Genomic DNA, 18,938 nt, shown 5'->3' on the forward strand with positions numbered 1-18,938 from the left:
AAGTAATGTATATGATTAAAATGAATATATATATATATATATATATATAACACCTTGGTATTATTGGTGGATATGATCAAAATTTAAGTATTTGAATTGCTTAAGGGATTGAACTGTTTCCTTTCTGGAAGTTACACGAAAAGTTAAATTCAGTTTCAATGCTTTATGCGACAAAGCTAGATTAAACCACAATATATTTAGGTCCAGTTCTTAAGGAAAGAAGGGGAGATTTTTTCATTAGTAAGAGCTGAACACTACCATCTGTTGCGGGTGGACAGTGGCTGGCAGAGCTTTTCCTCCTCCTACGAGAAACGAGACAAAAAAAAACCAGAATAAACCACAAAATAAAAAGTGATGTTTATCAGTAACACACATAATATAAAAACTATTTATACTTATAAAAAAAAGAAAAATAGTTATTTGGTATATATTATTACATTTCATATGAAGAATGTATAAGGAGATTATCACCATTAAAAGCTACTTCTTAGAAAACATTTAATTTTTTAAATTACACGGGTTAAGAATATACAAAAATAATTCACCTGACTCGCATAATTTTAAATATTTAATAATTTTTTATGAAAGAATGGATGATGGAAATACCTGTCAGGAAATTGTATTGTCTGGTTCTGAAGAACCAGATATAATTTTTTAATACAAATAACTGATAAAAACACAATGACTTACTGGAATCCAAATTCCTGTATCGCATGCGATAACCAACTTAAAACCTCAACTTGAACTTTAGGACTTTTTTGATTATTGAATGCATAATCTAGTACTTCACTAGACACAATTTCAAGTTTAGTAGCTTCAGACAATGTAGTAAGACATTCAGCAGCTAATGGGCTCAATTTTGGATCATTTAAACGTTCAGCTACATCCAGTAACACACAGCTCATTGACACACTACAAAACATTAAATAAAATAAAAAAATATTAAACTCATTAAAAAAATCTTTGTTGACAATTCAAGACAATTAATTTTAAGAGTACAAATTATATGTAATATAATTAAATATATGCAGCCAAGCTGGAGAATAAATATCCTGGATTTTATAAAAAAAAAAAGGTAAATCAGTATGTTTTACATCTACACAATTATCATTCTTCATAAGATGGATAAACTATAAAAATGCAATTTGCATCTCATTTAATTAAAACATTTATGTCTGCCATAGCAAATGAACAAACTACTCATTTATTACAGATGAAAATTTTTAACTTGTAATAGAGATTTATCCAAATGATAATTAGCACAGCTTATCATTAAGAGCAAAATGAAGTCAGTACATTATTAATAATGAAATTTGAATTAATAAAATATTTCACATAATCATCACAGTTCTATAATAAATAACTCTAAAACAAAAAAATTAATAACATACACAACATAGTCTAAACTCTTTCTCTTTGATAGAAAGAGGTACCAAACTAATAATACAAGTGACAGAAATAAGTAAAAATCTACAAACTGGAAAATGAATAAAAATATCTATTAGATCATAATTATATTACCTTGATACGGAAAAACTAGTAGTAATGCACTTAATAGCTTCTAGACGTAACTTAGCTACTTGAATATTGGTATCTTTGACACCAGGTTTTTTATTAATAATCTTATATAATAATTGACTTGAAACATCTGCCTGATCAAGTTTACCAATTGTCTGTAAAAAAAAATTACAGAAGATAGAAATAATGAAACTAACACAAAGAATTATGTATTACAATCCTATTGCTTTGTTGTCAATTGAAAGTCATTTGCTAAAATGTATAATGGAGCATGTAAATAAAAAAATAAATGTTTTACAAGAAAGTTACTTTTTTTATGCACATTCTGAGTAAATGCCAAAATTCTATTTTTCATCAGGAGAGGAAGCTCACTGATAAATATTGAAAGTTTAAAAAATATCGGACAATGCTAATTCAATTCTATGATGGACATTCAATAATTAACAAGACAAACTGATGTAAAGGAAAAACAATTTATTCAGTGACAATGAAACTTACCCTACTCTTCAGCACAGTCTACAGCAACATTTAGAAACTTGTCCCACTGTTCTGTGCGCATTATGATTCCTGCAGTGAAAAAGTCTTTACCTTGCTGTCTGAACAATTCGTGCATGGCTTTTTTGACCACTTAGTTGTCATCGAACTTCTTGCCACGTAAAAAGTCTTGAGCGAGTTGAACAAATGAAAATCAGATGGAGCAAAGTCTGGGCTGTAAGGAGAATGTGATACCTCCCAATCAAACTTCTTGAGCATTTTTATTGTTCTCTGAGTGATGTGGGGGTGCTTGTTGTCATGCAAGAGAATCATTTCTTTTGAGAGAGCACCCTGACGTTCTCACCTTATTGTGGGTCTAACTTTCTGTTAGAGCATGGTAGAATAGTACTCAATGTTCACGGTATGTAGTTCTGAATAGTCAATTGAACACTCCATAATCAGTTTTTATAAAATGCACGGGTTCTTACAAACAATACAGTTAGTGTAAAATATAAAACTACCAATTGAACCTCACTTTCTCTTATCCCAGTTTCTCTAGAGCTAAAATAAAAATCTCTCTAATTAATAAAATTAAAAATAAAAGATATTGCATAAAAGAGAAATACAGTGCTAATAAAATTACTTTATAAACAAGCGTACATTACCTAACCAGAGTATTAACACTAGCAACAATACAACATATCACACTGAAATCAAAACACTAATTGAGCCTTCTACAATGTTTACATCCAGGATTACGCAAATATTCATGTCTATTCACTTTTGTGTTTAAACATGAGTTTGTGTGTATGAGTCATACTTTAAGTAACAAACTATCTACAGTATAAGCTACCTCATTATAGACATATAAAAATATTTTGTAGAGTAAGCATACATTATTATCAGAAAAAATACATGCTGAGAATTTTTGGATACATTGTTCACGCTTAGAAGGAACAGTGTTTTAGCAGTTTTGATGGCATCATTACTCATCAACCCCTTTGAGTACCAAAATAAATTTTATACAGTTTTAAGTATATAAAAAGTACTTACTGCTGCAAACATTTCAGATTTTTTCTACCAGTCCTACATGTAGTTTTTGGGCCCCAAAAATGAGAAATTTTCTAAATCTTACAATTTGGCGGCCATTTTTTTAAATTAAGGACACTCAGTAAGTCTAATTTTTTTATAAGTACAACTTAGTACCTAAGAGTTACTACTAGTAACTATGGTAAAAAATAGGGCTGTTACCCTAAGCCCTACATTATTTATTTTGGGCCCAAAATTTGAAAATGGAATATGTACTCCATTTTCATTTCAAATGCTTAAATCACAATTGTTTATTAAGTTCAACAAAAGTTACAGAAAACGATACCAATTTGAGGAACTGTTGGAAAGAAGTAGGCATCAAGTTTTTTTCTTACACCTTACCATCCTGATTTAAATCCAATCGAGATGGTATGGTCAGAGTAAAACAACATGTTGCGAGCCAAAATACAACGTTTAAGATGTCGGAAGTGCAGAAATTGTGTGAAGATAAGATGAATTTGATCAGCAACAAAAACTGGAAACCTTACTGTGAGAAAGTTTAAAAAAGAAAAATCAAAGGTGAATATTGGAACCAAGAATAGTTAATAGATTCTCTGACAGAACCTTTCATTGTCTCTTTATATAGTGTCCGATAATAGAGACAATTACACTGACGACAGTGAGCAGAGCATTCTAGCTGAGGAATTAAATGTTTAATTCATTTTTCAGTAAGTAAATAAAGTTACAGTAATAACCAACCATCACAATATTTACTGTGTAAGTAGTAATAGATAATATTTTGTCATCCATTATTACATTTTACACATACAGTACAGAATTGGCAAACTGCATTCATTTGCTAAAAATACAATTATTTGGCAAGGGGGGATTACTAAGAACAAGCAACAAGTTTTTACATTAGGTAGTAATCGTTGTCAATCAAGGCTCGCCTTTACTTGGTGGTGACTATGTATGTAATATAATACACAGATAAGTGAGTGGGCTTTGCTATGAAAAAATAAAAAGCATCATATCTCTCTCTCTCTCTCTGTATGTGTGCACGCATGTGTGTGATATAATATACAAAAGTGGCTCTCTATGAAAAATTTTATCAGTGTCTTACATTTAAAAATCACTCATTGTATAGTAACATTTTCTATCAAATGGAACATATTTCATAATTTATGGAAACCATATCTTACAGAACTTTATTAATTGCCAAGTGTAATAATTACACAAAAAATTATATGTTAATAGAATACCCTTTACATTGATTGGTTTGTTGCTCGCCCAATTAAAGTTATCTCTAAATAAATTTATTAAAAGCTGTAATTTTCCCACTCTAAAAAAAAAACCCACATTGGTAGAAGTCAATCAGGTTGACCCAGTGGTTCTTGAGTTTTAAATAAACATCAATACAAACACACATAAACAGACATTCTGACTAATAAATAACATTAACAGAAAGTGGGAATAGGTGTGTAGCAGGTTATCTAACAAGAGGGAAATGTTATGCAGATCAATCATATAGGCAATCATTAGAAGAAAAAGAAAGAAGCCTTTTTACTTATTTCTATAGACAGAAAAATTATTACACAGAATGATTTGAAGGAAAAGAGGGTTTTGGTGAATAAAATTACTGCTTTTTTGCAGAAATAATAGTTTTGATAAATTCATGAAAGATCATAAGAGGTGGAGGGTCAAAAAGACTAAGTATTAGATTAAACACAACAGATCATGAAATATAAATTAACAGTTATGAAACAGAAGTTTGGAGAAGTAAAAGAATATATAGCTGAACCCACCTGAGAGAACTGTTCAACAGCACCTAAACGTGTTTTCCAATTAGAATCTGATAAACCTGATAAAATTTCAGCTGAAAATATTGCTTCAGCTTTTTCAGCAACTTCTTCATCACTTAATTCTCTCTCTGTTGGCTGTTTATTAGATGATACTGATGTACCAGATTTAACACTTTTACCACCTGTTAGTAAACAAAAAACAAATTAACTTTGTTTTTAGTTAAAGTAAAAAGTATAAATAATCACAAAAAATAAATACAAAACTATAAGTAGATTTTCTTTTCTATAGTGGTTTAAGTGTATTTACGTGTAATAACTACGGAAAAGAAATCTTCACCACTAAAAAAAAAAGTTTTATTTCCAATATATATAAATATATATATACATACATACATATTAAATGAAACTTAACCACAAAAAAACAGTAAACATAAATAAACTTACCAAACTAAGACCAATAATTGATTTTCACAGGATTCCACATCATCAGTTGATATTCAATTCCATAATTACATCAAAATCAATTATTTTTCAAACTTTTACATCTAGAATATCACTGTTTTATAATCCAAAATGGTATGAACGAATATGCAACTTCACTCTGATGAAGATCAACTGATGATGTAGGATCCCATGAAAATCAATTATTGGTATTAATTTGGTTAAGTTTACTTATCTGTTTACTGGGTTTTGGTGGTTAAGTTTCAGCTAATATTAAGTTAATTTACATAGTGGTCAATATGTTGATGAAATATATATTATACAATTGTGTGATTAAATCTAAATTCTAGACGACTATGCAGAAACAGTCAATAGAACACAATCAACTTAATGGAACAAATCTCACAAATACAACAAAGAAACTTTAATTCTAGTTAAAAATTACACCCTGGAATTGTACTTTTTAAATTGTTTCTAACCATTTTGATAATTATGTGTTATAATTAATAAAGAACAATGCACCATTTATTACTAAGATCCAATAAATTGGACCACAATCTTATCATGTAAAAAAATATTAAATTTTAAATAAACATAGCTCTATTTAAATAACTAATTATTTTATAATTTATAGCTGCTGCAATCAATCTTAAAGCTTGTACTATAGCTAGTATATGGTGCCTGTTATCGAAACTGAAAACATTCAGTATAGTTTTCACGTGCAGAAGCAAATTGCTTTCTTGTAAATACAAGAAAGATGGTATTATGGACTACTTTTAAATATTTTCTAATTCTGCTGTTTATACTTCATACATGATTAAACATTTTGCTATAACATTAAAAAATCGTATATTTTTTAATGTTATAAAAATGTAGACAAATGATAAATTAACTAATATTATAATTGTCTGACATATGCAAACATAGTTATAAGATAGTGTGGTTTTATTTATTGCTAACATACACGGACGAGCCAAGTAGTGTGTTTCAAAATGAATATTGAAGTTTTACTTAAATTGATAAATTATACATGAAATGAAAGAGCAACTCAAACAGTTTTTCCTATAAGTGTTCAATGTCAGCACCATTCATCACATGGCATTCATCCAGCCGACAGGAGAATTCATCCCAAACTTTAATCAGAAAGTAATTGATGCAATAGCTGCTTCAAACCTGTGTCACAAGTCGAGTAGGTCAGCCAATAACAGTGGCACATACACTTAATCCTTTATAAATCCCCTAAGATAAAAACATGCATGGTCAGATCAGGTAAATGTGGAGACTATGACAAACAAGCCCTGTCCATCTGGTCCTCAGCAACCAATCCAGCGGTTTGGGAGAATTTCATTGGACCAATCACGTACAGCCTTATACCAGTGAGAAAGTGCACCATCTTGCTGCCAAATAAAGTTCTGTGGTTTGTACTGCAGTTGAGGGAGCCCTAGTTGTACCACACCAAGATAGTTCATCTAGACACACTTGCTTCCGCAAAAAATAACAACCTTCAAACTTGCCGTCAGGATGTAAAACAAAAAACATTCATTCAGTTTTGAGGAGTATCATTCACACTGCAATATTTCATGAGGATTTTCTGATTCTTACATACACACATTAAAAGCATTTATTTTTCCATTAACATAAAATGATTAGTCACTGAATATGACACGATAAAGAAAGTCTTCATCGTCATGGTGCATCATTTCATATGGGAAGTTAGCACGCAGACCATAATCTGTAAGCTTTAGAGCTTGTAACAGCTGTAAATGATATGGATATGTAGTTGTTCCAAGCATTTTCTTAATAAAACCCTCTGCACAGATGTCACTGGAATTGCTAATTTGTGGCTAGCCTTCCTAACAGATTTAACAGGACTACACACAAAAAAACTCGGTCATCCTGTACTATTCCTTTTACAAATACAACCTTTTCAAATTGTTTATAACATCTACGAATGTTACTGTCGCTCAAAGAATCACAATGGAACGCACATTGAACAGTAATTATAGGTTCACACTTTGCAAACTGCAAAACACAGAATTGTTTCCTGCTGGGGGAGTTGCCATCTTTGATACTAGCGCTTTTAAGTGGAAGGTATATACAGGAAACAGTTTATGAGCTTGTGCACAGCTAAAACTGTTTGAATTGCTCTTTCATTTCATGTATAATAATCAATGTATGGGAAACTCGAGAAATATTACATAGCTTTAAAAACCCGATATTCATTTTGAAACACAGGGTACTTTTCTTTACTTAGTGAATGGTGTATCATATTTCATAAGTTACAGTCGTAAGAAAGACTGAGAAAAAATGTAAAATTAATTCTTCTATGTTTGGGCCAAGCCAAATGTTTTAGCATAGAAAATATTATATATGAAGTAATTTAGCATTATTTTGTATGATTTGCTAAGCAGGAAAACAATTTTTATTTTATTATGATGCATTATTTTCTTGATTATATATATTTAGTATACATACATGTTACTGTAATTATTATTACGTTGCCTCAGCTAAGCACAGAAAAATGAAAGGAATAAATTTCCAACTACCAATTCTTTTCTATCACTTTTATTAGATCATATATGTAATATTTTTAAATAAATTTAGGACTGTAATAAAATAATATAAAACATATTTAAATTTATATAGATTGTAATAGTTACAACCACCTGAAATTCCAGATCCTTTTTTCAATACTTGTGTACTAGTGCCGGGTTTTTTAGATGACTGTGGCCTTTTCACGGGTTTAGCAGTAACAGAACCAGCAGTTGAAGTAGACTTAACAGTTGCTGTTGAAGGTCTTTCACTTAATGGTTTAGATACAACTTTCGGTTGTTTTGCAACAATTTCAGCTTTATCCTGGAATTCTTTTATCTGTAATTATTTAAGAAAAAATGAAACAAAGCAAATCACAAAAATATTATTTAAACCAATAATTAATTATGTATTCAATGAAGATTAAGGAGGTCCAAAATCAGAAGTAAATGTTCAATCACTCTTAAATAAACACAAGATTTATGCCAAGAAAATAATAGTGGATTCTGGATAATCACACCACTTCGGGATTGGGACCATATGGTTCTATTACGTGTTACTAATGTAAAAATGAGGAAGTATACGCAATTACAATAGAGTACATAGTAATTGTTTTACACAATTTAACATATTATTAAAATTTTATCTTCAATACAGTAATTAAGTTACATAAACAACATTATAAAATTAAATAATTATTAAATTGTTTTTAGTCTGATATCATTAATAAAAAAAACAAAGTAGAGGTACAAGTCAAAATAGTGAGTGCCTTTTATGGTCAGTAAAAATACAAAAATATGTACTTTAATGTCTCTTGATTAAACTTCTTGAAAAAATTCTTCTTCACTTTGTCATCTCCCTTTCATTTGCTGGGTTCTACAAATTTGGCACAGACTCATTGTTATGCTAACAGGTTAAAATACTGCTGATGTTGTCAATGAATTTTTCTGGATCTTATATAGATTATGTAGATATTAAACATTAAAAAAAGTGACAACAAAGTTGAAATACTTAACTGGCATTGGTTATTTACTCTTATATGGTAGAAAAATAATGACACATGAAAATAAACAAAAAAATTCAAAAAAATAATATTTTAAACTTGGTTCTGCTCCCCTACCACCAATATTGCCTTCAAAGTATTTATTTTTTTTGAGTAATTTGCACTAATATTAAGCCTAAGAAAAGAAATTAAATAATATGTAATAAATATAAAAAGATAGCTTTTGATTTTTATAGAAGAATTTTGGGGCAAAAGTTTTTTTAAAAAATGATAAGATAAGCATGCACCCTGAGCGTAATATAAAGTAGGGGGTTATGTTTGCAAAATTTTGAGAAATGACCCCAAAAGATTATCCATCCCATTCCCTAGAGATATTAACACTAAAATTTTACCAAAAAATTGACCCATTTACACAAATTTCTGTATAAAATTTCATTAAAATCCATTTATCCAGTGAAAAGTTATTAAAGTACAGACACATTACTAAAACAATAACTTAAATATATACAAAATGAAATGAATCTAACTTTTTGACTTGAATATATAAACAATATGTTAAATATATTCTAACAAATAAAAAAAAACAGTCATGACTTAAAAATTTTAATAGTAACATACCTACACATTCAGCATGTCTGACAAAAAAAGAAAAAGAAATGAATCATAAGTGTTTTACACAGCAAAATAGTAAATTTGTAAAAAATAACCACCTCAAAGAAATACCAACTGTTATCTTTTAAAAAAATATATATTTACCCTAAAATTGCATAATTATTAATATGTTTAGATATTTAATGATAAAAGCAATGCTTAGTACTGTAAATGGGTCATTTCTTTCTCTTTTTACTCTTTTGTATTACTCTACACTTCACAATTATATAGTATTAACAAATGCAATTAATAATTCAGTGTTAATGTCTTTTTATTCATATAACATTTATGTAACTATGAGTAAGTAAACATACTATAACTGTATTTTACTGTAGTATGCGACAAAACCACACACTGAATATGAATGTACAAAAAGAAGAGAAAAATAGAAGGAAGGATTAGCAAGTTTCTTTTAAACAGTCTCTCTTTCACTCTGTCAATTTAGGGATAATTTCATTTGAATATATGCTGTAAGAGGGTCAGATAACAATAAACAGTACAAAACAAGCAAATAAATTAGAAAGAAAAGTCATATTTGTTAAATAAATCTGAAATCTAAAGGAAAATTGAAGCAGAAAAAGAACAAACAACTTGCAAGTTACAGATTTTATGAATAGTGTTAAGTATGTACAATACAATGACACAAAAAATGGCAGTCATATAACATTAAATACCTTAGACATTTTCAAGCTATCAACATCTCCAATAAATGGAAGCAATGCTTTTTCACCAACTACTTTCATAGCAGTACCTAATGCTTCAGCTGAACTATCTCTCACAGTAGGATCTGAAAATGTATAAAGACGTATGTTAATTTACTAATTTAATAAACAAACAAACAAGGTAATTTACATATTAATACAAGGGTTCTAAACTACAATAAAATGTAAGAATATTTACCAGATTCATTAAGTGTTTTGACCAATGCAGTACTGTATGCTTTCAATAATTTTTTATTTAATATTATAGGAGTACATTTCGTAAAACAACGTGCCAAAAAAGATGCAGTTTCAGATTTAACAGACGGATTTTTATTTTCTAATGCAGAAATTACATCTTCTTGAATTGCTTCTAACGTGGTCTGAAATAATAAACCATAAAAATAAATGGTACAAAATAAAAATAGCTAATTAGTGATTAAGGACTTGCTAAAGGACTACGTTTCAGAAAAAATAATTAATTTTCATAAATAATCTTGAATTGTATTCTAGTCATATCTATGTCGTCCTACATACTTTGAATATTATATACCCTTCTGTATAGCACCTAAGAAATTATAATCTCAAGAGATTAATCTAAAAAAAAAAAAATTATTAAAGCTAGTAATTTCAGAATGAGTTAGTTATAGCTTTGTAATACCACAAAATTTGAAATAATCAGAATATAAATTTCACGAGACAAAATAGCTACACCTAAGGCCTCCAAGATCGAATATTATAGACTGACTTTTTTTCCTTTACCAAAAAACCTCTCAAATAGGTTCAAAATAATTTTTTTAATACACAAAGGATTCAAATTCACAAGTTATTCTGGTACATGAATTTTGTATATTAAAAAATTAGCTCCTCTAATCAAACAGAATACATGTATAATAATAAATTAAAATTATTCATTCATATATTATTGGTGAATAATTTATAACTTTTTTATATTTTAATTTGTTTCTTAAATAATGAAAAAAAAATTGTATACTTACAGCTTGGAAAACAGCATCTATAGCCTCTTTAAGTGCAGCAACTACAGTAGTTTTCTTTTCTCTAAATTTCTCTAATAATACAGGAACACAGCCAGGAGCATACTGTTGGAATCGCTTTTTAAGTCCATTGGCAAGACCAGCTAGGTTCTTACCAGCTAACGTAACAACAACTACATTTGTATCTTTGCTGATTATCTGAAACAAATAATCTATTACCTCACTATAAGCTCTTAGCATAATTAAGTCATTAAAACCAGAATAATTTATTAAACGGGGAATGATTTCCACCCCATTGTACCTCCCACTGCAAAGTAAGCCTTTAATTACCCTCTATCGAGTATCTCCACAGCATTGTTAAAGCAGATTTGAAATTATATAAATCCTTATACAACTATGGTAGACATAATTAAAATGATTGTATAAATAGATAACATATATCATAGAAATGGAATTATCAGTAATAAGCCTTAGGATCATCATCTGTAGTTATCTTACCTGATACGGCAACAGCAGTTAAGTGACTAGAATTAGAAAAATCCATTTAACCTTACTGCCTTAGTTGCATGCTCCTTTTACTTGAGAACAAAGTTTTCATTCATATTACTTTAAAAATATGCAAACATGGAGTACAAAAATGCTCAAAAATTATTTATTATAATATTACAAAATGGCACTAATATTCTCAAAATAATATACTAATAAAAATTGCATTTATCATCTGTGATAGATTGACATTTTTTTTATTCTATTAAATAGTAAATTATCCCACACGTGTCACTCATGTCTCAAATGGTTCTTAAATTACACACAATACAGAGCTTCTATTTCAAAGTCAAGAGTTCTAAGGTTAAAACCCTAGTAAAGGCAGTTACTCTTATATGGATTTGAATACTAGATTATGGATACTGGTGTTCTTTGGTGGTTGGATTTCAATTAACCACACATCTCAGGAATGATCGACCTGAGACTGTACAAAACTACACATCATTTACATTCATATATATATATATATCATCCTCATTCATCCTCTGAAGTAATACCGTATGGTGGTTCCGGAGGGTAACAGAAAAAAGTACAGAGCTTCTGAAGTTGTTTGAACTTCTTATATGTAATTACATGTTAAAAAGAATGTTTTACAAAAGAGAAAATTGCACCCGATACCAGACCTAGTGCACAAACTGGAGCGGTTACAAAAGAAAACAGAATACAGGAACAAATTTATTCATGTAAAACATGCAAAACATTTAGGTTACAAAGATCCCTGTCAAATAATAATAGTTACTTAAGCCGAAGAATGGGAATGTTATGAAAGGCTGTGCAATATTCGATAATGAAAAATGAAATTGACTGATCTTAATACGCAGTTGTGATCTTAATATACAGTTGTAAGCCATCGACCAAATCCTGATTGAATTCAGTCAGCAATTAGTCATAGCCATCTGCGCCTTGTTTTACTTGCTCTGCAAGCAAGACAAGATACAGAATCAGCTAGTCGAGATTCCAAAAAAGGGCAATAAAGATACAGAAAAATTAAGACAATATTTAGTAGTGATGTAATGTCGGTTGCAACAAAATAATCTACTGCATTCACTAATAATCCACAAACTCAATAATGATAGTTGCAAGTCACTTGATGCCCACATTTTTCACTTATCAAAGCCATAAAGCGGTTACAAGAGAAAGATCCAAACACCAGTAATTGTTTGTTATATGTGAATGTTTTTGAACCCTGAAAAAATCTCTATTATTATTTGATACTATTATTCCAGGTATTTTTCCTAGTAATAATAGCTCTTGTAGAAACTATGAAAAGTTCTCAAACACACTTCTAACATTCTGTAAAACTAAATATAAAAATACAAATAACATTTTAGACCAAGTACAAAACATTATCTAAATTAGAAACACATTCAAGTACAATGACTGGCTGATCTTCTGTTTTCCTAATTATTATGTTTCCATTACATATCCGTAAGCATTTCCCTTTTCCTTTTTCATCTTCTAACATGCTGCAAGAATTTTTCGTCTTTCCACAGATAGGTTTTCGTTAATGTAGATATATGTATCCGTAGAGAGACCCGTATGTCAAAATCTCGTTTTACTCTTCTCTTTCTATGCTTATACCAAGTTGTTTCTCATTTTGGTTGATTTTCCTTAATATATCTTCAATGTCTGTATGACAATGTTCAATGGAGTTACATATTATTGATCCAATTTTTTATTATCCTCTCATATTGTTTAGCAAACTGACAACTTCTTTTAGCAATATCTTCTTTTCTAATTGTATTCTCTTGTATTTCATACATTATTGACAAATTCAAGTTTTCTTAATTTTTTCAAGAACTTTCATTTCTTCTAACTACAAATTAACACATGTGCTGTGAAATTTTTTGTTAGAAACAAGGCATATTTCCAATCCAGTTCCACTTCTTAAAGATGTGTTACATATTTTACCCTCAGATTAATAGTAGAAGGAAGATTAAAGAAAAACAAACCAACATAATTGGCATTTATAGACTAGAAAAGGTATTCGATAACGTAGACTGGAATAAAATGTTCAGCATTTTAAAAAAATTTGGATTCAAATACAGAGATAAAAGAACAATTGCTAACATTTACAGGAACCAAACAGCAACAGTAATAATTGAAAAACATAAGAAAAAAGCCGTAACAAGAAAGGGAGTTTGACAAGGATGTTCCCTATCCCCGTTACTTTTTAATCTTTATATAGAATAAGCAGTTAATGATGTTAAACTGATCCAAATTAAACTGATGTTAAACTGACTCCGGATTTAGATCCGGAGTAACAGTACAAGGTGAAAAGATAAAGATGCTATCATTTGCTGATGATATAGTAATTCTAGCTGAGAGTAAAAAGGATTTAGAAGGAACAATGAAAGGCATGGATGAAGTCCAATGCAAGAACTATCGCATTAAAATAAACAAGAACAAAACGAAAGTTATGAAATGTAGCAGAAATAATGAAGATGAACCATTGAATGTGAAAATAGGAGGAGAAAAGATCATGGAGGTAGAAGAATTTTGTTATTTGGTTAAGTAGAATTACTACAGATGGACGAAATAGGAGCGATATAAAATACCGAATAGCACAGGCAAAATGAGCCTTCAGTCAGAAATATAATTTGCTTACATCAAAAATTAATTTAAATGTCAGGAAAAGATTTTTCAAAGTATATGTTTGGAGCGTCCCTTCATATGGAAGTGAAACTTGGACGACCGGAGTACCTGAGAAGCAAAGATTAGAAGCTTTTTGAAACATGGTGCTATAGGAAATGTTAAAAATCAGATGAGTGGATAAAGAGGTGTTGCGGCAAATCGATGAAGAAAGGCGCATTTGGAAAAATACAGTTAAAAGACGAGACAGACTTATAGGCCACATATTAAGGCATCCTGGAATAGTCGCTTTAATATTGGAGGGATAGGTAGAAGGCAAAAATTGTGCAGGCAGGCAACGTTTGGAATATGTTAACGCAAATTGTTAGGGATGTAGTATGTAGGGATATACCAAAATGAAACAACTAGCACTAGATAGGGAATCTTGGAGAGCTGCATCAAACCACAGTCAAATGACAAGACAAAAAAAGAACATTTTTATACAACATTTTAGAATAAATTTGACTAATTAAAAGATAACTTTTAAAATACACAAATTTAATACTTATGAGCAAACTATATATAACACAATTTAACTATCAATACCTTTATGATAACAAATAAAGCTGAGTGAGCACAACCCAAACATAACTGTTCATTTTGCTTACTCATATTCTATTGATAATAAAATAAAAAAAGTATAATGCATGTAAAAATGTAATTATTTATATAATAAAAATGTAAATGAAAATGTATCTTTTTATTAAGTATTAATAAAAAAGCCAGTCATAGGCGGAGGGGAGTACAAAGGAATTACCCGTTAAATGTATCTTTATTTATTTACTTACTGATCAAGCTGCACTCAATTACAGTCATCTTAACATGATTTTTTTTTTTTTTTTACGATAAATTTATAGTATATGAAAAATGCCAGACCTGCCCAAGATTTAAATTCAGAATAATCTGGATAAAAAAGTAACTTTTTTCAAATGTTAATATATTTATACAAAAAAACAAAGAAAGATGAAGAAACTAGAAAAAATATGGTACCTTTTTAAGAGTCTTAACAACTTCAAAATAATCTCCATTTTCTAATTTTGGAGCAGATTTCAACAATCCTTCTAAGGTATCCATTGCTTCTTTCCTTTCTTGCCACTTTTTCGCTTCAATTTTATCATAAAAATCTTTTGGTAATTTTGAAAGAATATCAACTGGTTCCATTAGTTCATATGGATCAATATCTTCGCTACCAACACCATCATCAACATCTTCATCACCGTGATCTGCAGTAAAACATTAAAAGGATTTAATTACTTTTAAATAAATAAAATAAAGACATATGCAAAACTTTCTTAATCTTTTTTTAATAGAGAGCCTCATTGAAAATTCTTGGGAAATCTGGAATTATGTTCTACTCATTTATTAGTTTCATTTTGTTGTTTTTTTAAGCAGTTACATGTTCATTAGTTTGTCCATTAGTCTAATGAATACTATACTCATAATTATAAACATCAACAGCATATATAAAAATAAACTGTACCCACTGTTTTGCTACTTCAATGATTTTTCAGGAGAAATAATTAATTAAAAAAGATCTTGTTCAACTGTCATTAATTTTTTGTACCCTTCAATATTTGATACTCCCTAATTATTATCATTTTCAATATTACAAAAATTACATGATCAGTTTTATTACACAATTCAGAAAAATTACAAAGTAAAATTTTAAGTATACTAGTATTACACCAAAAATATAACTGTGATTTTTTAATTACATAATTTATCATAAATATACCTGCATCATTAGCAGCTTCTGCAGCAATTTTTGCTTGTTTTGCCTGTTGTGATCTAAGATAACGAGTCGGTATGGCTTTATCACCTTTTACTTTATCAAACTCGGCTTCCAGTTCAGTCATCTGAAAAAAAATTGATTATGCATAATAAAATAAACAAAAATAAAACTGTAGACAAAAAACAGCTCTTTTTTGAAATTGTGTTAACACTACTTAATAATATGTTTATTATGCCAAAAGTATAGTATATAATTTGTTACAACATGGGTTAAATACAAAGTTTAATAATGTATGGCACAATCGGCAAAAGATATCTTGTATGCTGATGGAAACTTAGTATTTTACAAAGAGGATATAAATTTTATATCATCATTATTATCTCAAGTAAATTATAATTCAATAAACAAGCAACAAACAAAAAAATTTCAGAAATAATTACAACTGCCATAAACAAGTTATTACATCATTGCTAATATTTATAACAGCATTATCTATCACATTGTCATTAAATAACTTTACCACAAATTCTATTAAGCATTATAATTAATAATATGAAATACAAAAAAAATCAATATATTATATGGGGAAAGTTATGATCGAGAAAGAATTTTTTCCTGATCAATCACTCATTTTTTTTATTACTGCAAATTATTGCCATATTTAAGGTAAAAGGATATAAGGATATATTTCACAAAACACAGCATAGATTATTAACTTGTCTCCTAAATAAATTTCAGTCACAATTAAAATTTACAAAATTGTAGAATGTGGTTACAACTATTAGAGACAAATGGTAAAAACAGAATAACTATTTAATAAAATAAACTGAAACTGTCTGATCATCAGGTTGGCATCTCTGACACAGAAACATCAGTTGTTTGAAGAAAACGTTCCATTATTAAAAATTTCTTTTATTTCAAAATGTTGGCTTTATTTAAAACATATACCGTGGAGGGAAAAGCATGCTGTGCTCAAGTTTTTATTTTCTGAAGGTGTAAAAAAACTGGTCTAAATTCAGTTGTGGATGTTAAAAGAGTATAGTAAAATGTCTATTATTCATACAAATTTCTATACACAGATCAAACATTTTAAATCAAACAGAACAAATGCCCCCAATTTTTATCATAAAGAAAAACTGATGAGAGTTTTGATGCTTTGCAAATTTTGCAAAGATGCTTTACAAAGGAGGAGGGAGGTGTTGCCATATCCAGCCAATAATTCCTATCGCACATCAAATTGTTTTTTTATTTGGTCCTCTGAGTTTTTACATGGTACTGAATTCAACAACAATAAACAGGTAAAGAATGTACTACCAAAAGTGGTTCAGACATCAAGGTCAACAATTTTTTATATGTAATAGATGTAATAGCCCTTTACTGTAATAAGAAAGCTAAGAGAAAAATAGGATAAGTGGCTAAATGTAGCTGGGGATTATGCTGAAAAGCAGCATTAATTTTATTGTCACTGAATAAATAATTAGTCATCAATTATTGAACACTCATATTTTACAGCAAAACTCAATAAAACTTTTAATATATAATTGTCGAACCCCAAAAACATAAAAAAAGTTAATTAATTAGAACCTGCATATGCACTAAGAACATTAATAACTACTATTATTATTTGCTTTTGAAAGATAAATATTTTATCCAAATGACAGTCAAATAAATGCCTCCCAATTATTACAAAGCTGTATTTACAGAATTAATAATTCAAGAGCAATATAAATTTTTTTGGCTCTCTAATATTCAATGTTTTCCGTAGCAAAGTAAAAACAAGTACCATTTCACCAGCACAGGAAATTATATGCAATCTCCAATTTTGAATTTAAATGACTTGATACAATGAATGAAATACAATGGGAAAAAGCACAATCCCATGAGGTATATGAAAGGAGGTTTAATTCATTTTACATTATAGCAAACTACCAGTAATTATTTGAGAGCAGCTTTAGATGTCTCGTGAATTGACATTTTGATATACATCTGACCTCATATCTTTTAACTTTACTTTATAGAAGCAAATGGGGGATGATTGTAGAACTTCAACCAACTCAACGAAAATCACTGAAAAATATTATTATTTTCTCTACTAGTTTTTATAATAAATTTACTGAAATGAATAAGTGTATCCTCTGTACATTTTTTAAATTGGCAACAAAATTAACCTATATTAGTTACAATACATTTATTTAGGAATATGACCACCGATCTAATTTTTAATTTTTACAATCACAAATTTAATTTTTACCCCAATGTAGTTTAATCAATTTCCAACAAATTTTACTGGACATATTCTTCACAGATAAGATTTTTTTTAAATTTATAAGTTTATCTAAAAGCACAAAACATTCACAAATGACTTTCAAAAACACACACCATATATGAAAAGCTTTTGTAATGTCAAAAGAAGAGGTATAAAATAGCAGTATCAACAAGAAAAAATATCTCCATATTCTTTACACAAGTGCTATTTATTCTGTAACTATCTCTTGGTGGGCTTAGTGAAAATTAAATTAGCATTTACTTATAATAAAACATACAAAAAGAAAATCAATGAAATCTGTAAGAAGTATTCAGGGGTAAGAGCTATTTATAATGACATTTGACGACTTTATTCAATGAATCTAAGCCCACCAGCATTTTGTGTTTTTGGACCTCTCCACCTTCTTAGCTGTAGGTCTATCAAAATGCAGATTACAAAATTTCATCATGAACATTTAATATAAAAGGTTGGTGACAACTTTCAAGAAAAAACTAATTAAAATGTTTTAAAATTAAGGACATTTTAAAAATTTACGAGGAGTTTAACTTTTAATTATATTACATCCATTTTTTGGGTAACTGATATGAATTTTTACTAAGAAAACCTTATGTAATAAAATC

At 29.0% G+C, this 18,938-nt stretch overlaps 1 protein-coding gene across 3 annotated transcripts in view; it reads right to left on the reverse strand.

Annotated features, from left to right (window-relative positions):
- msps (msps cytoskeleton-associated protein 5) overlaps window positions 1-18,938 on the reverse strand; it is a 135,504-nt gene that overhangs the window by 82,736 nt on the left and 33,830 nt on the right. For 2 of the 3 annotated variants that reach the window (XM_075379163.1, XM_075379166.1), the window contains exons 6-14: window positions 16,056-16,176; window positions 15,311-15,543; window positions 11,147-11,341; window positions 10,351-10,531; window positions 10,125-10,237; window positions 7,928-8,135; window positions 4,827-5,005; window positions 1,522-1,673; window positions 691-912 (exon numbers count right to left, since the gene is read on the reverse strand). In XM_075379163.1, the coding sequence (XP_075235278.1) occupies window positions 691-912; window positions 1,522-1,673; window positions 4,827-5,005; window positions 7,928-8,135; window positions 10,125-10,237; window positions 10,351-10,531; window positions 11,147-11,341; window positions 15,311-15,543; window positions 16,056-16,176 (1,604 nt within the window). The remainder of the gene's footprint in view (window positions 1-690; window positions 913-1,521; window positions 1,674-4,826; window positions 5,006-7,927; window positions 8,136-10,124; window positions 10,238-10,350; window positions 10,532-11,146; window positions 11,342-15,310; window positions 15,544-16,055; window positions 16,177-18,938) is intronic. The other variant, XM_075379164.1, reaches the window with a different exon arrangement.

The sequence above is a fragment of the Lycorma delicatula genome, chromosome 11, assembly GCF_047948215.1.
Source record: "Lycorma delicatula isolate Av1 chromosome 11, ASM4794821v1, whole genome shotgun sequence".
NCBI classification, from domain to species: Eukaryota; Metazoa; Arthropoda; class Insecta; order Hemiptera; family Fulgoridae; genus Lycorma; species Lycorma delicatula.